At 36.5% G+C, this 24,806-nt stretch overlaps 1 protein-coding gene across 3 annotated transcripts in view; it reads left to right on the top strand.

Moving 5' to 3' along the window:
* The window catches only part of LOC124237237 (phospholipid-transporting ATPase IA-like), a 220,743-nt gene that overhangs the window by 38,956 nt on the left and 156,981 nt on the right, over nt 1-24,806 (top strand). The window contains exons 6-8 of one of the 3 annotated variants that reach the window (XM_046656693.1): nt 12,553-12,593; nt 18,807-18,880; nt 24,692-24,761. In XM_046656693.1, the coding sequence (XP_046512649.1) occupies nt 12,553-12,593; nt 18,807-18,880; nt 24,692-24,761 (185 nt within the window). Of the gene's footprint in view, nt 1-12,552; nt 12,594-18,806; nt 18,881-22,055; nt 22,130-24,691; nt 24,762-24,806 lie in introns of all 3 variants that reach the window. The other 2 variants (XM_046656694.1, XM_046656695.1) reach the window with 2 other exon arrangements.

Here is a 24,806-nt window from a genome sequence, read left to right on the forward strand (position 1 = left end):
GGTATATTTATTAAAGTATCACCTGGTAAATTAATAGAATATTTACTGGGATTATATTATTTATTATGGGACATATGAAAAAGTATAATTTGGGAACCATATAAAAGCAAAAGGTAAGAAATGATTTTGTGTGGAAAATGAAGGGTTTGTATTACATGATCTCAATGTCTCCCTAGATTTTGTAATGGTTCCTACGTCAAATGCTATATGAATTCAAAAGAAGGAGAGAAAATTCTGGGGTAACTGGAGCTAGATCTTGAATTTAAGAAACCTTTGGATGAGCAAAGTCACCTAGGGCAGACATTACGTGTGGGTTGAGTGAGAAAGGGGGAAAGGAAGTTATCCTGAACAGAGATGAAGATGATGTTGAATTGCTTTGATGAACCATTACGAGAGTACCAGATGGAGAAAGGAGATTCATATCAAAGGGAAGCAAACACATAATTTAAAAGGTAGGCCAGAGTCAAATTTTACAAGACCTTGAATGGCAGGCCAAGGAGATTCCAACTTTTCTTGTGTATACTGAGTAGATGTTGAAGGTTTACGAGCCAAAAGAGACAGGATGAACATGCAGGTTAAAGATGGAGAGCTAAATGAAATAGAGTAGGGGCTGTTAGAATACTGGCACAAAGCTACTCCAGGAGTTTAGGTGGGAAAGGACAACCATAGGAATTGAAAGAGAAAAAACCCAGATGTTTCTGGTGCTGTTATTTTTGGCGATACGCAGTTTTTGCATTTCTTGCCATGTTGCTCAGAATATTCAGTAACAGCTTTTGAACCAAGAATATGTAACTGTTTTTCTAATACATAATGTTTCTTGTAGCAGAAGACTCCTATCTTCAGAGACTAGCAGTTATTTTCAATCCTTGGCCCAAGAAGTCAACGTTGTACAGTTAAGAATAGCCGTCATAGCTATGATGATTTTAGATTACCACACCTTATACTGATGGCTTCTCTGATTTTCCAGGGATTTACCTACTTCCAGAAATACTCCCTTTTGTCTACTATTCAGAGAAAATATTCCTTCTTGGTTATCATTCTTGGGTCATCAGTTCATCGTAGATTGGCAGGATTCGCTCTATGGCTGAAAATGAAGAACAGGCGAGTGAGAGGGAAGGCTTCTACATAAAACTTGTGTCAAAAGGAAAGTATTAGGACTTACCAGCTATAAAAGCCATTTTAAATCAGCAGAATACTTGGGAATCCCATATCCAAGAAATTATGGCTTTTAGTTTGATACTTGAAATTCTTTTCTAAGACAACAGTATCTCTTTTTTTCTTTGCCTGGTTTGAGTATGGGTCATTTTCTTGGTTTTGCGGTTGATAGGAGATAACAGAAGTGTTTGAGTAGGACACTTTTTGCTGTCAGATAACTCAAATTGCTTAATGTGAAAGCCATCTGTTGTCATTAGACAAGAATGAGATTCAATTTGCTTTCCTGTGTTGAGGCAGGAATGGATGTAGGAGTAGGAAGGGGGGGTATTTGTGTCAGATAATTAATTTTTGACAGACATTTGAAGTATTTAACTTAAATTTTTACTTTCTAAATGTTTACCAAGACCATGTAATATGTAAGAGGACACCTTTCCCTCAGATTTAAATATTAATCCTTCTGTATTCTTAGAGAAATGAATATTTTCTCTCCTTATTTTGCACTGAGGCACTAGAGTGATTTTTTTGTCTGTCATTCCCTGGCAACTTCAGAAATATAAATCCATATTTTTATTTACAACATTTTCAGCCATTTAACTGTAGACTAGTGCCTGTCTCATGCCTCATTTTCACCCACTAATGAACTCAATCAGAGATTAAATTATGAATTTTGGACCTAACTCAGGACTTCATAAACTTTACATTTTGAGCCTATCATCAACACTTTTGGATACAAGCCATTTCTTGTCCTGGAGATGTATAAGTTGTTAGGTTGATGGTTCGGTGAGCTGGCAAATGCAAATTTGTGTATTATTCTCTGAGGGCCTAGTTGTCCAGGGAGGGCAGAGTAAATTGATGCTCAGAAGTTCAGAGAGAATGAATCTCGATGAGTTCTGTGGTCCGCTCCTCCGAGTGAATTGTGACTGCTTCTCTTTGCTCCTGTATTTCTCTTGTGTGATGGTTATGTGTACTAGATGGGAACACTTCAGAGGGCAGGTCTGCGCTCTTACTCATCTCTGAGGTCTCCATGGCTCCTAGCCGGGGGCCTGTCCTTAGCAGGTGCTCTGTATGTGCATGGCAAATGAATGATGAATGAACCACTCTCCATATAGAAACTTGAGTACAGATAATGAAGGAAAAGGAGACTAGAAATGAAAGGAGACTTCCTGAAAATTTATTATCTGGGGTGTGAGCAAGATGAAAAGCAATATTTTCATAACAGCGTCCCCAACCGTTTTTGCAGACATTGATAAAATATTAAAGTGGTGGAAGTCTTGCCACCTCTTTACCTTCTCTGTCAAAGTCATCGTATCATTGCTTTACCCTGCTTTGCCCGCTGTGAACACAGTACTATGTCCGCTTATCACTTCCGTTACACAAGGCGCCAGAGCACCGCCATATTCAGAATGCCCTAATTTTCCTCGCGTCTAGATATACCTTCATTTTCTCTGTTTCTGACCCCAATATTTAAACTCACAGTGCTTGACATAACTTCCTCCAGGTTCTACACACACACTGGAGGCAGTCTCTCATTATTTTCCCTAAAATGGGTGGTTTTGCCAAATTTAGCTCTGCAGGAAGTTGTAAATTATAAATTTGTAATTGTCATTATAATATGTAAATTGAAGCCAATCCCCATGTGAATTTATGGTGGTGGGTAAGCTAGTTCTCTTTTAAATTGTAAAAATATGCTTTCATGTGTTTGTGAAACGCTCTTATGGCCAGCATGCCAATGTTTCAAGTGGAATGACAGTTTCACATAAAATCACAATACTGAGGCCTGGGAAAGGATGGGGTTCAGGTGTAGATGAAGAAGGATATTTGAGAAAGTTAAAAATACCTCCTAATAGAATAGATTTGCTTTTTAAAAATCTCAGGTTTGGATATAGTCCCTGAATGGTGGTGTGTACACATTTCAGGTGAGAATGTATGGAGATACCTGTGGCATCAGGCAGCCCACTGATCACCTGATTTGATGCTGTATTTGAATGAGGGTCACCATTACTACAGTTAGATTGTTTAATACCTTGTTTTATCATATAGTAGGCAGTAGATTAGAATAAGTCTTTGTTTAATAAAGCAACTTTGTGGGGCCGGCCCTGTGGCCGAGTGGTGAAGTTCATGTGCTGTGCTTCAGCAGCCCGGGGTTTGCCACTTTGCATCCTGGGCATGGACCTAGCACTGCTCATCAAGCCATGGTGTGGCAGCATCCCACATGGAGGAACTAGAATGACTTGCAACAAGGATATACAATTAGGTACTTGGGCTTTGGGGAGGGAAAAAAAAAAGAGGAAGATTGGCAACAAAATATTAGCTCAGGGCCAATCTTCCTCACCAAAAAAAGCATTAAAAAAAGTATATTCTAAATAAATAAATAATGGAATTTTACTTTGTTTTACTTTAGGAAAGAACAACATGAAATTCTTTTAGACAAGGCACATAGCTAAAAATAATAGATCTTGTGTCCACCTATGTCTTCTTTCCCTGGAGCTACATCAGCCTTTGCTGAAAGAGAATTGAGTTGATAGTGATTGATAGGCACTAACAAGGCCTCTTCCTTGCAGGGCACATAGTTGCTTATCTCCCACTGGAAACCATTTCACCTTTAAAGTCCTTTGTGAAAAAGGAGTTGAGTTGGTGAGAGTTGAATATATTTTAGGTTGTTAAGCCTGAAATGACCTACTAACAGGGCTGAGTCCATCTGGTTCATTTCATTTCGGTGCTGTATGAAGGAGACTTGGTATTATGCTAAGAAACTTAAAATAGCGCCACTTTCCTGGCTTATTGAAAAAGCCGGTGTGCTGCCTTTTTGTCTTCCTGGAGGTATCCCCACGTCTGATCCATTCAGTGGGACAGAACATATACTCTGCCACCATGTACATCAACTTACCTGTAAATAGTTCTTAGAACGTATTGTTTCCATGATCTTAAAAATTGAGCACATATATGGCCTAAATATTTTCAGACACCTGTAAGATTGTAAGTATTTTCAAATTATCACAAAGATTTTAGGGTTATATAAATTGAACTGGTTAGATATTTTCAACAGCAGCTCTGGATGGAGAGGAGGCATTTGTTTGTGGGGAAATACAACCCCGGATTGTCTTTCATTTGCCTATAAATAAAAGCTGCACACCCAGGAGCAAAACCCACTGAGGAAATTCAGGGACATAAAGTGAGAGAGGAAAAATAGGTGTGACTCAAAGTTAGAACATTTATTTCACTTCAGTAAGTCTTAACGTCTCCCTTGTGTGAGAGCCAGTGCAGAAAACGCAAAGAAACGAGCCTTCATTCTTGCCCTGCAGGAAATTAGAGTCTGGTGGGGAAGATTAGATGCCCACTGATATTATAATACAAGACAGAAGAACTAATAAGGGCTAAATGAGAGAGGGGGGGATTCAGAAATTCATTTGCAAGGTTCATGAAGGACAAGTGGCCTTGCAGTAAGCAGAGTTATCAGAGTGGTAGCAGTGAGTGATCCAGGAAGAAGGGGGAAGCGTGAGATATATTCTGGGAATAGCAAATAGTCTGTTTTGGCTAGAGCATTAGGATGCCTGTCAGGATGGAAAGGCAACTTAGGGTCGTATTTTGGAGGCTTTTGAAAATCAGGATGTAGGACTTGGAGAGAATTTCTGAAGAGGATGGCTAGGTTCCCGGTTGTAATTTTAAAAGAAGAATTTGACAGCTGCATGAGGAGGGGTGAGGTGAGGCACAGAGAGATTGACTTTTGATGAATTAGGGAGGAGGACTAGGGTGATGATGATGAGAAGGCAGAGGAAAATACACAGTGGGTAGATTCACCTGGACTTGGCAAAGGAGAGGAAACCCTATCAAACACCAAATGCTGCTCAATTAAAAGAGGGCCAGGGCTGCAACACCCACTCAGTCAGCGTTGAAGAAGTCACAGTTCTTAACTGGAGTTCCAGGTCTAAACTGGAGAGCTGCTGTGGAGCTGTGAGAACTGAAGCCCAACTGCAAGGAATGGTGGAGTGATTGATTGGCGAGGGAGATTTTTCTTTCAAGTAAAGGAAAGAGCAAGTGAGTCATGCCTCTGTGAGCAGGACTGAAGGAAAACATTTTGAGAAAAGGGGATTGCCGATGCTTGATGCTCTGATCACGTCCTCTCACCTGCATTGTTTTTTATGTCACTAGTTCTCACCCCTGGATTTTCTGTAGGCCTCGCATGGGGCCCCAGATTTCATTCTTAAGAAATCCTCAGTGATACTGATGCTGCTGGTGAGGATCATTGTTAAAAGTTTTATAAGTGAGTTGATACAAGTAGTATCAACTAATTGAAAATCTACATACAAAATATGGACAGTGGAATTTGTGAAGTTCCCTTTATCCTTTGTGTCAGTGGACTCCAAGCAGGTCATTGTTTGACTTGACCTTTATAGGCAACTTCATGCAGGAGACTTGTGCAACGTCACTTTGTGCCAAGAGGTTTTTGCCTTAAAATTGTCTTTGGAAGTAAAGATCTACATAGTGAATGAATTGATGCTTTAATGTGGGTATGTTGGTTTTCCTTCTTTGCCCGGTTCAAAACCATAGTCTCAGCTGCCATCTTATCTTTCTCGATGTGCTGAAGTTCCTCTTCAGTGTTTACTCTCAGATAGGAAGTGGAGCATACTACCTTCTCTGTGGTTTCTCTGTCCTCTGTGACATCGGTAGTGCCCATTGTCCTTTTGGATAACTTGCCTCTTGTTACCCACTTCAAGAAGTGGGTTGATTGCCTAGAAATGGCACCCCATTGACTTTTTCGGTAATGACCCCAGTGGTGGACCATTTTGATTGCAGTGGTGAGAGCTTCTCTCAGAGAAGCTGGTGTTAGATGCTACGTGAGCACCTGTACCTCTGCAACGTTTGAGTCCCGAGAGACTGCTGGTTTCTCCAGGGCCGTTGATTAGGGAATTTCTAAGGGACTCTAACAGAATGTTTTTATTTCAAAAAAGAAATCTATTACAAAAAGCTGTTAAGTAGTATCCTGATAAATAAAAACAGGTTACATTTGTTTAAAGGGAGCTCTCCCATGCATACTGTCAGACTAATTAGCCCATATGGAAACCATAGCAGGTGTGTTTGTCTGGAACTGTGGAGAGCTGCGGAAGCTTGCATTTAAAAGAATGAGCTGTCAAAGCACCATCAGACAGGTCCTGCTCCTAATCCTGTGATAGCTTGCTCTCCCTCTCCGTCACCAGGCATCACTAATCGTCTCCTCCACGGCTCACCTTCTTGAACTCTTATACTCTAGAAGTGTAAAGTAGGTGTACTTTTGGCCCAAGAAAGCTAAAAGCTTAGCAAAAGACTCAGCATCATTTTGTGCTTCATTTAAACCTGGTTGGAGCTGGGTCAGAGGAGGTCAGTGATTAAAAATAACTAGGTTGCTATTTTAGTCACCAGCTTAATATATGTGATATTGTTCATTTTAATTGTTGTACAGTTGAATGTTTAGGAACCAGTTCCAAAGTAAAGACAAGCATGAATTATGTGATTGACGTTTTATCCTTGGCCAGTATTCAAGCCTTGATCTGTATACACACCTTTTATATGTTGTGAGCTGATTTTTAACTTCACTAGAATGCTGTATTCTCTGTATGCTAAGACGGGTCTAGCCTCAAGTTTGAAGAAGCTATGCACTTCCAGTCTTTATTTCTGTGTCCTGGTTTTGTATTTCAAGAACAAAAGCAATGGGAGGTGGAAGGGGTAGGAACATAGTCTCAGTTCTAACAAGCCTCCAGACGATGCTGATGCTACAGGTCCCTGGACCATCTGTTGCATAGCAAAGTTGTGCAGTACATTCAAAGAAATGATCCTCTACTTAGTTCAAATTCTAACTCAGTGTAGGACACTAAGGTAATTTACACTTTGATTAATCCAGGCCACTGTAGCCTTCATAATAAATACCAAATACCCATCAGACTGACAAAATTCAAGTGATTCGGAACAATTTGTAACTTGTCTAGGTTTATAGGCAGTGGAACTTCATACATTGCTAGTGAGAGTGGATTGCAGTAGATTCTTAGGGAAGTAATCTGGTTGTATCTGATAAAAGTACAAACGCAGGAACCCTGGAGCCAGCAATGCTCCTTTTGGGATTCTCTCCTATAGAATACAATCATCGTGTAAATATATTTCAGTGTTGTTTGAGGTGGAAGTCAGAATTTCCATCGAGAGGAGGATAATAGAATAAATGATGATATGCTGCTGTGTAAAATAGTTGTTTCAAAGCTGGACTGAAATTGCTCTATGCTTAACTCTGGGAAACATGGAAGTGTGATGCTGAACCTTGGCCAAGAGAAGGACAAGATGGATTAGCTGGTGATTTATAGTGTACTGTATAAGGTTTGAAACTCTCCTGGAGGCACCCAAGACCAGCTTCTCTACTTAGTTTAAGGATGTCTATAGGTTGATGGCTTAACCATGTTTAACCTATTACACAGTCTGGCTGGGCTGATTGACAAGGGGGTATAAAAGACCCCTTGGAAACTTTTTCCCAGACTTCCCTGAAATTAAGATTTATCGTACATACCACGGAGGTTCAAAGTCCATGTCCTAGTGAATGGGAAGGGACCTTGGGGAACTGTGCCTAGAAGTTTCTCTGGCCCCTGATGCTTTCCTGGGCTTTTATTTTCCTGCTGTATCATATCTTCTACTTTGATTAAAGATTTTTGTGAATATATCCTGTGCACTCTCATTAGTTCATTCAGTTATCTGACGCATTGTAACGAATGCATCCATTCAATGGGTTATTTTTAAAAAATAGGTTGTCTGTATGCTTTGTCCTGAAAGCATCTATGATATGTTAAGTGGAAAACCAATTTGCAGAGAAATAAGTTTTTAAAAGGAAAGAAAACAAAAGTGTATATTTACATGTTTGTCTAGAGAAAGGTATGTGAGGATGCGTCGGTTAGTGTTCCTTACCTTGAGAAAGTGGCATGAGATGAGGAGAGAATGCCAGCTTTTCCCATATATACCTCTCTTTGGCTTGTAAGAGATGTACATTGATTTTGTATTTTGACAGAAAACACTGTCAACTGAATATGTGTTTAAAAGTTTCTTAGATTTGCAAAATTTTGCAGCAAGCCACACTTTCCAGTTTATCTCTTCAATGATGAACTGAGAGAAGATGTTTGGATGGAGAGTGAGGAAGAAGAGAGTGGGACGGTGTCCTGTTTGGGTGGAGGCAGAGATCCCCTAGGAGAAAGGGGGACAGGTTAATTGAGAGAGGGAAGTGCAGAAAGATCAGTTAGACGAAGGAGCTCAGTAGGTTCGAATGTGCAGAGAGAAGTGATTGGAGCAAGGTTGAGGGGAAATGAATGAGTGCAGAAGATGGAGAAATGAAGCAGATTTGGAGGATTGTTTTTCATGGTTCCGTGAAAGTGCCACAGGCGTCCACCCTTCTTAGTGGAGCAAAGACTTCCTGGCATCGTCTGCTGAGTTTGGGAAGCCTGTTGTGACACTTCCATTCTGTTAAATGGAACCCAGCAGAGTGGTTTGTGGCTATTTTTAGATGTGAACTAACAAACATATGCGAAGTGGCAGCATTTCAAAGAGAGCTAGTTTAGATTACAGAGCTGGAAGGGGTGGCCCTGAGCTGACATCAGAGGACACTTCTGTTAGTGCATCTAATGGTTGCATAACCATTTCCAACTGCTCACACTGGAATAATTTTAGTAACTTATAAAACTGAGAAGTCTATTTTAAGCAAATGTTTAAATAGCTCATTGCATCTTCTTATGTAGCTGTTTTTATTGAGTTATAATTCACATACCATAACATCATTATTTTCAAGTATACATTTCAGTATTTTTTAGTGTATTCACAAAGTTATGCACCCATCACCATCTGATTCCAGAATGTTTTCATCACCCAAAAAAGAAACCCCATACGTGTAAACAGTCAATCCCTGTTTCTTTCTTCCATGAGCCCCTGACAACCACTAATCTACATTCTATCTCTACAGATTTATCTATTCTGGACATTTTATATAAGTGGGATCATACAATATGTGGCCTTTTGTGTCTGGCTTCTTTCACTTAGCATGTCTGCAAGATTCACCCATGTTGTAGCATGTAACAGCATCTCATTCCCTTTTATGATTGAATAATATTCCATTGTATGGCTATACCCCATTTTGTTTAACTGTTCATTAATTGATGGACACTTGAGTTGTTTACACTTTTTGGCTATTATGAATAATGCTGTGATGAACATTTGTGTACAAGTTTTTGTATGAACATATGTTTTCAGTTCTCTTGGATATATACTTAGGTGTGGGATATCTGGGTTATATGGTAGCTCTGTGCCTAACTTTTTGAGGAACTGCCAAAGTCTTTTGCTATGTAGCTATTTTTTAAACACTTTGTGTATGTTGTTTTTAACATGAGATCTACTAGGGAACAGGGCTGTATCTTTAGTAAATCCATGTAACTATTATCGTGGCTTCCTATGGTCTCAAACATATACGAACATCAGTGGATCCAGCTTTCCATCCAACAAGGATTTACTGAGCACCTTTGTGCCACTGCATCATAACACTGGGAATACAGCAGTGAACAGAGTAGAGAAGGTTCCTGATGTCCCAAATCTTACAGTCTAGGGGAGGAGATAGTTCTTACATAAATCCTCTCTCAACTACATACATGGTGAAACTGTCATAAGTACACTGAGGGAAAAGTTCAGGAAGCTCATTTAGACTTGAGGGTAGTGGTAAAGGAATAGGTGTCAAAAAAATGTCCCCAGAGAAAGTAGTGTTAAAGCTAAGATCCAGAAGATATGTGGAAGTTTTCTAGGTGAGGATGGAGGGAGTGAGTGTTCCAGTCATGAAAACGTGTGAAGGATTTGAGGCAAGACAGAGCATATTGCTTTCACCACGGAGAGTGTGTGGAGCGGGTAGAGGGAGTGGTAAGAGATGGTGATGGAGAATAGGCAGGAGCTGCTTCATCAAAGGCCTTCCAGATGTTGGGACTTATTTTATGAACCAAGGGAAGACAGTTGAAGAGTTTTGATCCAGGAGTGACCTAATCTTGTATATAAATGTATGTGTGTGAGGATATATGGATTGATACATGATAACCTATAATTGTACATATATGTAAAATCATTCTCTGTAGTCATTATAGCTATAATGTAGAAACTAAATTTAAAAGAGATCAAGAGTGAATGTGGGAAACTAGTGGAGAGGTTAATGCAGACCTCTAATGCATCTCCCAACAGAGATGATGATTGCTTGAAGTAGGGGTGTTGGTGATGGTGGAGGAGATAAAACCTGGCAGAATTTGAGATGCTTAGGGCATAAAACCAACAGGACATTTTTAGTAGTAAAAATTATTCCTGATTTTCAAAGATTTTTCTTTTTGCATAAGAGCAGAGGAGTTTAAAAATAAACAATGAGGCATATGAGCACAATAAAGCTGGCCCAAATCATAATGCAGCATTGTTAACAAACAGAAATTAAGTTTCTTAGAAAATATTGCTATAAAAACAACTAAAAATCTCTACCCGAATTAATAAGTGAATTTAACAAAATTACAGGATAACAGGGTCATTGTACAAAAGTTTAATTCATTTCTGCATACTACTAGTGATCAGTTGGAAAATGGAGTAAAAAATACCATTTAAAACATAAGAAAAAATTCATCAAATATCAAGAAATAAATCTAATGAAAGACCCATACACTGTAAACTACAAAAACGTATCTGAGAGAAATTAATGAAGATGTAAGTAAATGGACGGATATAGCTTATCCACGAATTAAAAGACATGAGCCCAAATAAAAAACCCAAGAGGTTTTTTTAAGAATTGGCAATTAGATTCTAAAATTTATATGGAAATGCGAAGAACTTAGAATAGCCAAAACAATATTGAAAAAGAATGAAGTGGGAGAACTTACCCTACCTTATTTCAAGACTTACCATAAAGTTACAGTAATCAAGATGGTGTGTATTTGTGCAGATATGCAAATTGATCAATGGAATAAATAGAGTCCAGATATCGATCCACCATAGCTCATGTCAATTTAATGGGAAAAGAAAAGTCTTTTAAACAGAATCTCAGATATGTTGATTGAAAGCTCAATACAAAAATACATTCATAGTGTATGACTCAATATTTATGGAAAGCAAGACTATGGTGACTAATTTATTTTTGCCTCTGGGGGGCAGAGGGATGGATTGTAGAAGGGCATGAGGGATCTTTCTGAAGTTCTATATCTTGTTCTGAGTGGTGGATTCACAGGTGTTTATAATTTTCAAAACTCATTGAGTGGAGCACTTAAGATCTGTACATTTTGTTGGAAGTTATAACTTGATTAACAAAAAATCTCATGAGCATGAGCCAGGCAGGTGCCACAAATAAGGGAAGCAGTCTGGGAATAAAGCAGCAGGAAACCATGAATATGGTGGAAGACTGGTGAGCCCCACCAAAAGAGGGGCTCATTGGGGGATTATTAGCGCTGTGATTTACTTGATGCAGAGGGTTCAGGCTTCATTTCTTCTAATATCGAAAGAAACTGGATCTAATGTTTTTGTACCTGTAAATTATCCATCCTGCAAATATTTATCGAGTAGCACTTGTGCCAGGTACTGTGCTGTTTCCAGGGAATTTAGTGTTAAACAAAGCAAACATGAGCTTTTCCCTCATGGAATTTACTGTTGGGACTGACCTTAACTTACTCCTTTTTTTACGTACTAGGAGCTGGGCTGTCTACCTCACATTATTCTCTTTACTGTTTTTAGTTTTATCTCTTAGTGTCTATTGGAATTTTCCATATTACACCACAGACACATAGGAAAAACAAAGGTATACTGAGTAACTTTACTGTTGCCAAGCAGTAATGAAACACTAAGAAATATCAACCCCTCTATCATACATTAATAGTAGCCTCTTTCATTTCTTCTTAGTAAACCAAATATGGAAACTTTTGCACTTTTGCATTATTATAAAGCCAAAGGTGCAGATTGTCTGTTGGTTTTTGTGTTAAATTTTTACTAACCAATTTAAAATCTATTCCTTCTGTGCTTGTGTTTTTGTTTGTTTGTTTTTGAACATTGCTACTGTTACGGCTTCTGAAATGTTTTTTAAGCTTGTCACTCCCTTTTTCACATCCTGTTTATGGCTTTCTACTCCAGCTGAATCCTATAATTCTTCTGTGTGCTGAAGAAAGCCCTTGGCAACATCAATGGGATTGCTCTCTGTTAGCAATGTTTTATTGTGGGATCTAAAATGTACATTGGTTGTTCCTAATTCTTTGTATAATTTTTCTTATCTTTACTGTCATAATTAGTAAAAATTGCTACTAGTGAATTTAAACTGTTCTTTTAAAATGATCATTTCATCAGAAATAGGCTTTTTATAAGTAATAAAAATGATCTTAAAAATGTCGCCTTTTCTCTTCCCAGTGTTGAGAAATGGTGCTTGGGAAATTGTTCACTGGGAAAAGGTAAGCATTGATTTTTATTTTGTTCCAGGTGAAGGAATGCATAGAATACTCTAGTAGATGTAATTTTGGTATATTATATAAGCAAATATCAAGAACTCCACTAATCTGAAAGCTATTTAGTAATTAAAATTGTAAATATACATGGCGTCTTCAGTTAAACTTTCCTTTACTATTTCTGCAACATGCTAGAAAGACCATTATCTTGAAAAGTAATATTTAGAACTTTTTGTTTCTTTCATAGTATATTTTGAGTACTGTTGTCATAGATTTCATTTAACCATGAACTGTTTTGTGTTGTGATTTTTTGCTTTAATCATCTACTGTACAAGTAAAAATAAAAATTAGAGTTCTGTTTTTTCACATTTGTATATTTTACTGTACATTCATAAATGGTGACTAATCGTTTACACACTGCTAATTCCTTAAGAAAAAAAAAGTCTTACTAACTAAATGTCATCTTCTAATGAGCTGGAGATCAGTTTGTAACATCAAGAGGTTACTTTGCCCGTAGGACTTCTAACATGGCAATTAGTGAGTTGAGTCATAAGTTAATAAGTATTATCCAAGTGTTCATAGGCTTTTCAGACCTCAGTTTCAAAAGGTAAGCAATTATTATTCGTTCTCCCTTACTTCTGGAAGAACATTTAACCTCTAGTCATCCCCAAATGAACAACCTGTGTAACTTGGTAAAAAACTTTTGGAGGTGAGGCCACTCTCCCCAGGGTTCTTTGTTTCTGAGAGTGCTAGGACAACAGAGGTGTAGCCCACAGTCCGTTTATTTGCACTCCAGTATTTCCCAGGAGGTTGAAGACCATGCCCTTGATTCTGTCTTGGGATGCTCATAGTCATTCTTGCATCCCTGCAGAGAATAAGATTCTCTCTGAATTAATTGCATTTTTGTTGATTTTAAATCATAGAGATTGACATCTCCTTTTCCAGATTATTTGAAAATTCACCACTCTCTCTCTTTGGTCTTTGACATAAAAGTAACAAAGGAAAATACCTTGATTGTGCTTTCCTTATTTCTGTAATAGTCACCTCTGTGGCAGAGGAGCAAGATAAAAAAAAGAAAAAGCTCAAAATACTGTTTCAAAAAAAGTTTCTTTTATGCTCTTGTCTGGCACTTGTGGATGTGAACATTTCAGAGAGAAGACAGGATATAATCAAAGAGGATTAACTGAATTTTGTTATAAGTAAATTTCCTTTACTAGGGTTGTCAGTGTAGTTAATATAAATGCATATCCTAACAAATTGACCAGTCTCTTCTTACCTAGAGTTCTTGTTCAGAAAATAAACAGTTGTAAAATCAAGAGATAACCATCTACTACTTTAAAATTAACTTGTTAAAATGTCTTATTTTCCTAATAGACTGTCATTTTTTCAAGATTGTGCTAAACCACCTGAATTATTGTAACTTACTTTTTCAGTTTTTCACTGGCAAAAAAATCAAAATACCAGCCCACGATTACCCATAATGATAGGATTTTCAGTGGTCTTGGCAGTCAGTGCCACACTTTACCTGGGCATCCCACCTTGAGATACAGAGGGATAGAATTTAAACTGTTGCCAAAAGTCATCCAACCAAAATGAGCTGCTGTTACTTAATAATTAGAATTAGGTAATTAATTAGAACTAATAAAGTTGGCTCAATGGTGAATTCAGGTAAATATTCAAAAATTAACAGTATTCTTTTGTTGGCTTACCAAGTTAGAAAAATATAGTGAAAAAGCGATCTCATTCCCAGTGGCATGTGAGATGCTTATAAATAAAGTTAAAATACGTATATGACCTTTGTAAAGAAAACATCAAACTTTAGGTATTAAAGAGTCATATAAATGTATAAATATGTCATATTCCTAGAAAAACTAAAAATATCAATTGTTCCAAAGTATTGGTGTAATATAATCCCAGAGAAATTATCATTTTTTCCTCGGGTTGACCAAATTATTCATCTTAACTTCAAAAATAAACGAGAAAATAAAAGAATATTTTGGATAAAACAAAGAATAGTGTGGAAGGATTGACTATAAGTAAAGGGGAAAGCAAAAGTTATTAAAGTAGTGTGGATCTGTTGCAAAAGAAAAAGACAGACATTGATGAATAGAGTAAAATAGAGTAGAATAGAATGGAAGAGAATGCCTTGAAATAAAGCCCATTTCATATTTGATGAAGGAGGCAAAAATCATCAATAAAAGGATTGTTTAATAAATCATGTTGGGATCACAGATTACTGGTTTCAAGAAATAACAGGTTATATCTAAGTCACAGCCTATGCTGAAATAAATTCCAACTGGCTAAAAGAGTTAAATTTTAAAACATTGCTTTTGAAAAACAAAGAGAATAAAAACTTTAATAAATATTTGGAGAATAGCAAGATCTCAAGATCTATGGAATTTGATTATATAAAATTTAAAACTAACACACAAAAAAAACTGCCACGGGGGCTGGCCCGGTGGCACAGCGGTTAAGTTCACACGTTTCGCTTCTTGGTGGCCTTGGGTTCGCTCGTTCGGATCCTGGGTGCGGACATGGCACCACTTGGCAAAAAGCCAAGCTATGGTAGGCATCCCATATATAAAGTAGAGGAAGATGGACACGGATGTTAGCTCAGGGCCAGTCTTCCTCAGCAAAAAGAGGAGGATTGGCAGCAGTTAGCTCAGGGCTAATATTCCTCAGAAAGAAAAAAAAAATACCACAAATAAGGCAGAATATGGAAAATATTTGCACCTATATAAAAAGGAAATAAAAGCTGGCAGTAGGCAAAAAGAAATATAATAAGCAATCAGACTCAGTGTAGTATTCAACCCAATAATAAAAGTATAATAAATAATATTGATCTCATTTGGTATTTGTTACCACACAACGGGCACCATCTGCTCACTGTGAGGTGAAAGCCAATCGTCAAGTGGCAAGATGGTGGCAAAGAAACAGCATTTTATTCCAGCTTGCTAGCAAGAGGGAAGATGGCTGACTAATGTCGAAAAGAACCATCTTAAGGGGGACACAGAATCTTGAAGCAGTTATATAGGCCAGTGGGTTATAGGGGAGGGAGTTAGGAATGTTGACCCAGGAGTCGCCACACTAGATCTTTCAGTTTTTCATTGATGATGGCTATCAGCATAGACTCTGTTCGGGGGTCATCACATTCCTGAGGAACTCGAAAGGATGAAGTTATCAACTTATCGCAGCTGGAAGGTACATGCACAACAGGGGTCATAAAATCTACAGAACAGGTGGATCTCCTGGAGAGTGCATATCCAGCTGGGTTAATTAGGCAGAAATCATTCAAAGTTACAGTATGGTTTCTTTTCTACAACATGGCTTCCCTTATGTCAACCTTGTATTGAGCCAATACCATAGTCAATAAATAAAAACAAACTCATACTTCAGAATTTTTATTTTTATAAGTATTTCATTTATATACTGTGGTGAATTAGCAGTTCTTCATACTGACAACCATAAAAAGGGGGTTAGGGGAATTTATCCCAAGAAAATAATCATAAAGTGAGGAAAAACCTTGTATATGTATAAAAATGTTTACTGTGGCATTATTTGTAACAGTGAAAAGTTAGAATATGTGGATATCCAACAGTAGAGAAAGGCTTTATAAATAATGACATTCTACACTCTGGTATATTTTGTGACAAGTAAAAGCTGTAATTTCAAATGCTGTGGCAACACAGAAAAATTTTATACCGTTCATTCAACAAATATTTATTGAGCCTATGTGCCAAGCAGTGAGCTCACAGCAGCAAGCAAGATGTATGAGGGTTCCTGTGTCATAAAATATAATTATAGATGAGAAGAACAGGACGTGTACACTAAGATGCCGGCTATGTAAAAATGGTTTATTGAACACTAAGTGGATAGACATGAAAGCAGCATTGCTTGTTGGGTTAGCCAGATTGTGGGGCACGTTCTTTCTTTAGCTTATGTAGTATTCTGTGCAATTAAAAATAAAATCAATAAACCAAAACCAAGAGTCTGATCCCATGCCAAGGTAATGTGATAAACCTTAGTGCAAATGGGCTTTAGTTCAGGGTTTTTCCTTTCTCTGCCGTTCTAAACATGTGGCTACTGTGGTTGCTTTTGAATGGTTCTCAAAGGACCTACAAATTTACACAGTGTACATCTAGTCATTCATAGATGGGCAGACTTCACCTCTCAAACATGAACAGTTCATCTTGCCAGTTATTATCCTGAAGCCTTTTCACTCTTGCTGAAGGTTAAGTTGCAAGTATCTGGTTTTTAAAGAAAGTATTGCAATTACAAAGCCCTATTCAAAGCACTCCATTTCCACTCTTGAAATGTAAACAGATGGCTTCTTTGGTCTTCTCACAAAGACCGGTTCTTCAAATTGAGATGCAGCTGAGTCTGTTCAAAGGTTTTTGAGATAGTTCCAGGTGGAGAATTTAGGTGAAGAATCTTAGAATCAACACATTCCTCTGGCTTGTAGATAAGATGGTGTGGTGGGCTGTCTGCATGTGTAAAACTCACGCTATACAGCTGCTTTAATGCATGAAGTTTCCACCATGAAATGTATTTCTTTGGACTAAAAATTTGTTATCTCCAAAATTCCCTAGTAAAAATATAAATATGCTGGGGCCTACAATTGGACAAAAACAGATTTTAAGTCAGTTTGATAAGCTTACGCTTTACATAATACTCAATTATAATTACTAATGTCAATGACTTGAGAAAGCTCAAGGTAGTGGCCTAAAGCCCTAAATATTTCCTTCAGTATTTGGGAGACTAAAACTGCTTTGTCATGATGTTCCTCCAATTAGAACATGTGGTCAAAGAATTTTTGCACACAAGAGGCAATTAAAGTACAATTCAATGGTAACTAAGGTAGCATTCTCTCCGAGTGCCTTGTATGCAAAGAAATTATATTTCTTTACCTTGCTTTCAGTGGGTACTCTCGGAGTACTTTCACAACACTTTAAGAGCCAGTTTATGCCTATACTTGCTGTTTTTTATTTCCCTAGTTTGCCCTTTTGGGGGAAGGGGCTGTTTGATTCAAGGTCCCTAGCAATTTGTCAATTTTCAGGTGGTCCAGATTTCAGCTGGAATAAATCTCTTTTGAATTAAGGCATCCAGAGCTTGCTTACTTGGATAACCAGCACACGTACCACAGATGGGAAGACACCCTGCAATCTTCCCTAACCTACTCCTCCCCTGATGCATGAAGTAGACCACTGTGGGCTGTGTCTGCAATCATTTCTTATTGTGATTCCCACTGAGGACACCATTCTCTCCTCTCCCCAATAAAGTGTTATTTTAGGATTCAAGGGGAAGTAGGGAGGGGAAAAAACAAAAAGGCTTTGCCAAAAAGAAAAAAGCTTTTCTTCTCTTGATTAAGTATTGAAACTTATTTTTAGATTCATTAGGCTACTAAAAGAGAGGGCAATATTTCATGATATAATGGGTTGACTATGAGTGTAGTTTGGTCAACAAGCCAAGTTGTTACTTAGTTGGAGTTGTAATGTTTGCCAAAAGCTCTGTGACAAACCTATCCCTTAAATTACTTCTAACAGTTTCTGACCATAGTATATCTTTAATTTGTTTTCAAGCCAGGCTCACAAAAAAATGCTAACATGTAGTAAAATGAGAAAGAGATTAAGCTGGGTTTTTAAAATTTAAAATACAGTGCCAGTTTCACTATATTTACTTATGCAAAATCAGGCTTTGCAGACAGTCAGATGTGGGTTTAAAGTCTAAGCTCTTTCTCTCACTGTGATCATGGGCAAATAACTTACAACCTAAAACTCATTTTCTTCCTCTCTAAATTATGAGTTATAACGCCTGTTTCATAAGGTCATCATAAGGAGTAATGATCATATGGATGATAATTTTTCCAGTTGTATTGAGATTTCCTTAAACTGGGTAAATTTCATTTGATAAATTCTTCCTTTTTATTTTTATGTCAAAGGGAGAGAATATGAGAAGTTGAGATGTCAATTAAGTGAATAGAATGAATAGATTTATTTTATTAGGTTATACAGCTGATAAAACAGACACAACATTCACTTTTTAAAGGATTGCCCCATGCTTGGCCTGACTCCTAGATCATTTTATGCCATTTTGTGAAGATAAGTGGTTCTTGTTTGCCAATTACAATTTTTACTGTATTCTATGCTTAAGTACAATGGGTTGTTTATTTGTAACTATCTTTCAATGCAGATAATTAACCAATTCCCAGTTTTCTTTCAGGTAAATGTTGGAGATATAGTTTTAATAAAAGGCAAAGAGTATATACCTGCTGACACTGTACTTCTCTCATCAAGGTAGAGATACCTACTGATGCTCAAACAGTGTAGAGGATGGTTTCTCTACCCTGCATTGACCTTATGATTTCTCCAAGGAAATAAGGAATAAACGAAGAATTTTAAACCTCTCTAACAATTTTGAATTAAGCATTAAAAAAATTGATTGGAATTAAAGGACTCTTTCATGTTTGCCGTATAGAATAAGTGATAGGTACTATACTTTATAATTAAAAAGGTATAATTACAATTAAGAGTCTACTCTCCCTCTGGATATGTCCAGATCCTTTTGTGTGGACCACTAACTCTTGTGAGATTTCCTGTTGTTTATTTTATATAATACATGGATTGGGTTCTATTGATTTTGTCTTGCAATCCTCGTTCATGATAAATTCCTTTATGAGGCATTCGTATATCCCTCCAAAGATTCTTGATCTTTATGGTGCATTGGTACAAGAAAATGGATGAATGATTTCTTTTTTGTCATCATATCTTTTGAAATGCCATACTCTTTCAAGAAAAAATCAAAGTACTTTGCTCTTTAAGTTCTTTCTGGTACTGGATTTAGATAATTTTTGTTTTACTCATATTTAAGATAGTCATGAATTAGTATTCAGAACATATGGCACTGTTACCCTTTAAAGAATGTCACTTTCAAATGGTTTTAGGTTTAAAAACTATAAAACTAGTCCTACTATAAATTAAGAAAGAATGTTTTTAATGTTTTAGAGGTTGTTTATCATCATTTCCTTGGACAGTTTTATTTGTAAAATCTACATGTAAATATGGACAGTGTCCTTTTTTCAAAATCTGTTTAATCAGGTCATTATTTAAAGTGGTTGGACTTATGACAAGTTAGTGAAACTTAATTGAGCAAATAAGAGTTATCTAAATATTTATAAAAGTAAGTGTATAGTTAAAGTAACTATAGGTAGTTATATTTCCATATTTTATAGTCAGAAGCTTTTTGTGCCACTTACCTATAGGTTTTGATTTCAGGAAAATTAAAATTAATAGGTTTTTAAACCAGTCTTTATGCTATTAGTTTCCTTTGCTTATAGCTTTATCAGGCTAAGTGTCTAAAACAAATAAAGGTAATGGTCCACACATGGCCATGTGAGAATGAGTTTAGCAGTGGGCTTACTGTCATTATCTCAGGTACTGGGCAGCATCAGGTACCAGATAGAGCTCTGCTTAGAAAGCAGAAAACCAGAGTTCTTATCCTGGTTTGGTGATTTTGAACAAAATACTTAACCTCTCAGGCCTTGGTTTCACATCTTTTAAAGTGAGAAAGATGCATTAAATGATTAAACTCTAATATTCCCTGACTGTCCTATTTGTTTAAATAGATAACCTTTCATTTAAGTTTTAAGAATGCGTAACCAACAGAACAAAGTGCCGTTGATGGCACTAAGTAAAAGTTTGATAAATGTAACGGATGATTGACCAACTGAATGTCATATAACGAAATTCAAAATGATAGTAAAGCATTCCAGCAATTTAAGAGTGCTGATGTTTTACTGATCAAACTTATAATAGAGATGTAACTTATAGAGAGCACTATATATGCTGAAGCATTAATTACAGTGTTTTTTGTATACTCAAAAAGATGAATATAATTGACTATACTGCCCTGACTTTATACTTAATTCTAAGTTGAAAGTTTTCAAAATATTTTTCATCTCCTCTATCCAATCCCAGAAACTCCCAGTAAGCTCTATGCTTGTATTTCTTAAACTTCAGAGAATTTTACAGGATTTATTATCTCAGCATTAAAAACATTCACTGGTGGCTACCAATATTGGTAGATCAGAATAGTTTCTCTATCTTAATATGGCATCCATGGTGATTAACATCCTCTAAAGATTATTATTTTTACAAGGATTATCTGATTCACTGTTTTTTGTTATTTAGTAGGATTCAAAGTATAAAGCTTTCACTGTCAGATATTTCTATCCAAGTAGCAAAATACTACCTTTCAGTTGTTTTGGTTTTTTCTCAAAAGGTTTTTGATTTACTTGTCTCTTTTGAATGTACATTAGCCCTAAGAAGTACGTAGAAGTTTTTGTCATCATTTAACAGAAAGAAGAATTTTGACTTTGTCCTGTTTTTAGCTATTTCACTTTAGCTGATAACTAGCTTGAGGTTGGAGTACTTAACTCCTAATCTAATATGTTCATTATACCACACTGTCTACTATCAAAATAAGGACATGGTGATTTTCACCTGCAGGTGAGCACCATTTAGTAGTAAGCATAAACAACAGCTTATAATATTTTAATTTCCATATATTTTTCAATTATTAATTACTAATAGTGCATCTTCTTTGAGGCAATTCTAAATTAAAGCATAAACCTAGTTGAAAGTTACTGTGTCTCATTGATTTTCTTTTTGAACTAAAGAAACTGCAGTTTTAACCTATATATGGGTTTGGAAAGTATAGAGTAAAATAACTCATGTTATTAAATCAAGTCAAAACAGGTTCTTGGTGTGTCTATTTCATGCCCTCCCTGAAAATTTAATCCTCGATTCAAAGGCCTACCCTCCCAAAACAATGCATTACATAGACTTAACATTAATTATTAAATAACTCAAAAGGCTGCAGTTACGCCTTCCAGCTTCCTAAGATCCATGTCTTTGCAGCTTTGCATTAAAATTAATAAGACATTATACAGTTAACTTTGAAAACAGTTTGAAATCAGAAAATGTTTAATAACGTAATCTTTTTAGGATGTGTGTAAGGGGGAGAAATAGTATAGTATACTTTTTTCTCAAAAGCCTAAAAAGTGATTTCCACGGTTATTTCTTTTCTTCTTGGGTAGGAAAAGACATACAATAGATGGCTTAAGAGTCAGGAACTGGAAAAAGGAAAATCTATAAGATAAAGTAGCTTTCTATATAAAAATGTTTTTATTAATTTTATATGATATGCTTCTGAGTAAACTTTTAAAAATTAAGCTTTTGCATTAAAAATTGAAGATTGGGCTTAAATAAGTAATCCTCAAATATTTAGGTTTTCTTGTACCTTTAGACCTGATCAAATAAGTTTTGAAAAAATTGACATTAGACATTTTTATTAACATGTATTATTTTCTATAATAATTTCAGACTTTCTGTCTCTTTTGTCCATTTGTTTGTTTTTTTCTCTGTTATTCATTTTTTTTCCGTTTTAATTATTTTAAACTGGGACCTGTAGGTGGCAGTAGGGGAAATAGTGAAAGTGACCAATGGGGAACATCTCCCAGCAGATCTCATCAGCCTGTCCTCAAGGTTAGAGCCACTGAGTCGTACAGGATGTGTGTATGTGGATCCTCACCCTACACCAGAGAACAGTTTGCACCCAACGCTGGTTGAGTTCTGTGTCTCTTCCTTTAAAACACAAAACTTTTTTTCATCTCTTGGTGATGGACATTTCACAGATGTTTTAAAGGCCTTTTATGAATACAATGTTGGATGACATTCATCCCTCAAGTGAAAAGATTCAGCTCCTATTGTTATCAATAGGAGTCCATGAGGCATGCCAGTAAAGGTAGATTTTAATTTCCTATGCATCATTAATGTACATATTTAACAACATGCCTGAATACTAAGGCTTGATTTATCACCTCTCCACGACATTGTTTTGAACAATGTTAAGCTTTACATGAAAAAAAATTATTGAGAAATTTTTAAGATTTTAAACTTTTGTCTTATTCTTATATTCAAAATTTTCTGTACTATAGAATCCCTTCAGCAATTATGACTTTAATTTGGGCTTGTATAGGGTTTACAGAGGACCCCCTGCACAAAGCTGGATGTTGTACATTTTCTACCGCATGCTTTGGGATCAGTGCTTATCCCACTTGTAACTAGTGACAAAGTGCACGTTACTGTGATAAGTTTCAGCTGTCTACTAGTGTCTGTATTGTGATATGCATCTTGTTTCATTTTTCCACTTACTAATCAAAAAACCTGCTTTGCCTCTCTGACTGTAGTTTGTGTTTTGGATGTCATCCTAATTTGCTGAAATATTTATTAATCCAGCATGATTTCTGAGACTTCTTGCTGCCTTTTCATAGCACTGTTCAGAACTGCTTCAGTAACAGCTGTCTTAAGGGATTAAGAATGTGCTGAATTTGGATGTATATTGTATATGCCCACTTCAAATAGAAGTCAGCCACTTAACTTTCTAACTTCCTAGCCATTTAAAGTCCTAAAAATGTTGCTTTATGAAAAAAAAAGATGGAAATAGAATTAGAAGGTTATTCTCATTTTAATATGAGAATGGCCTTGGATATACTTACCTGTAAAATTTTAATGCATTTTACTGCCAAAAGATGGACCAACATAGTTCGTTTAGCATTTGTTTGTCATCATGCTTCTATATTATCAGAAGATATGTTTTATAATTTCATAAACCATCAATATTTCAAATGTATATATAAGTAAATTCCAATTGGGAGCAGTTGCCAGAAGCAAATTATTATTGTGACAGTAATAAAAAATAAAACTTTGAATAATTAATAGAGTGAAAATATAAATATTGAAAACTTCTCCAGTTGGGAAAAAGTTTCAGCCCTTATTGGGGGGCAAAAAGGCCATAGAGTAAAGTGGAGAACTTGCAAAGTTACTTTAAAATGAATCTGTAAAATATTTGATTATTGATCATGTGTTTCAGTAATTTTCACAAATCTTCAGGTCACAAAACTAAGCTACATGCCCATTTCTGAAACTTGGAATAGTCTGTTTTACACACATAGAAGTTAGAAGTTGATTATAAAATTCCAGGTGTTTGTGCCATAGAAATTTCTTTCTTTCTAACTTTGAGTACACATGCTTATCAGAGATTACTTTCGTAGTTACTTACATGCTGTTAATTAGGCTTATTAGATAACCAAGTGCTAATAGGATTGATTTAATTTCAAAATGTTTTTCCTTATAGTTGAGGATCACATTGTACAGTTGGGCTGCAAGCTCACGTGTCTGCCACTGCTGGGCAAGTAAAGTTGGAGTGTGAAGGGGCAGCATGTAAGACGGCCCCGAGTGTGGTGCCTGTGATAAAACTGGAGAACATGGGCCCCTTACGCCAGCCACTGCACACTAGACTTTACTAGGGCTGTCTGGTGGGGGCCCATACAGTGGATCCTCTGCGTTCAGGTCAGGGAGCAATATGGCCAAGTTGGCTCATTTTAGTTTTAACTTTTACTGCCACAAGAATCTCTGGAGCAACTTTAAGAAATAGGAGAACAGGAGCAGAAAAAGTAGGGAGAGAAAAGTGTACATCTCCTTTCACTGTAAAATCTGTTCATACAGTTTTTTAAAGTAGCCTTAAAATTTAAATATTATAGTTCATGCGATCCTATTCATCTTTTCTAAAAGGGTGGTAAATGCAAGTTTGTAGAAGCAGCAAGCTGGAATTTTCTAATCAACCACTTTCCTTAACCAACTTACATGTGGGCATGAGCATGAAATCTCACTTGATAATTTGAGCTAAAGATAAATTTGGACACAAAATTGGTTCACATTTCAGTTACAGTCTGTGTTGTGTCTATATGGATGAACAATTTAAATATAATGTGACAAATCTAATCATTTACGTTATCTTGACGATCAGTACTGATTGTTGTCAGGAAATTGCTTCTGGGTCCTTCTGGCTGAAAAGCTGATCCATGAGTTGTTATGCATGGTTCTGCCTCACAGCATCTTGCTGTTAGAATGAAAATCATCCAGAAACTAGATGATTAAAGCTTTGTTTAGAACGAAAGGCTTCAGAGAGTCTGAGCATTTAAGTAAGTTATTATTATACTTTTCTTCCCTCGCTAAATCTTTGTGCTTTTCAATTTTAAACAACAGTGAGCCCCAGGCTGTGTGCTACATTGAAACATCCAACTTAGATGGTGAAACAAACCTGAAAATTAGACAGGTAAGATCTAATGCAAGTCTGTATAATTATTGCTGTTTTATTGCA

This window comes from Equus quagga, chromosome 3 (genome assembly GCF_021613505.1).
Source record: "Equus quagga isolate Etosha38 chromosome 3, UCLA_HA_Equagga_1.0, whole genome shotgun sequence".
Taxonomy (NCBI): domain Eukaryota; kingdom Metazoa; phylum Chordata; class Mammalia; order Perissodactyla; family Equidae; genus Equus; species Equus quagga.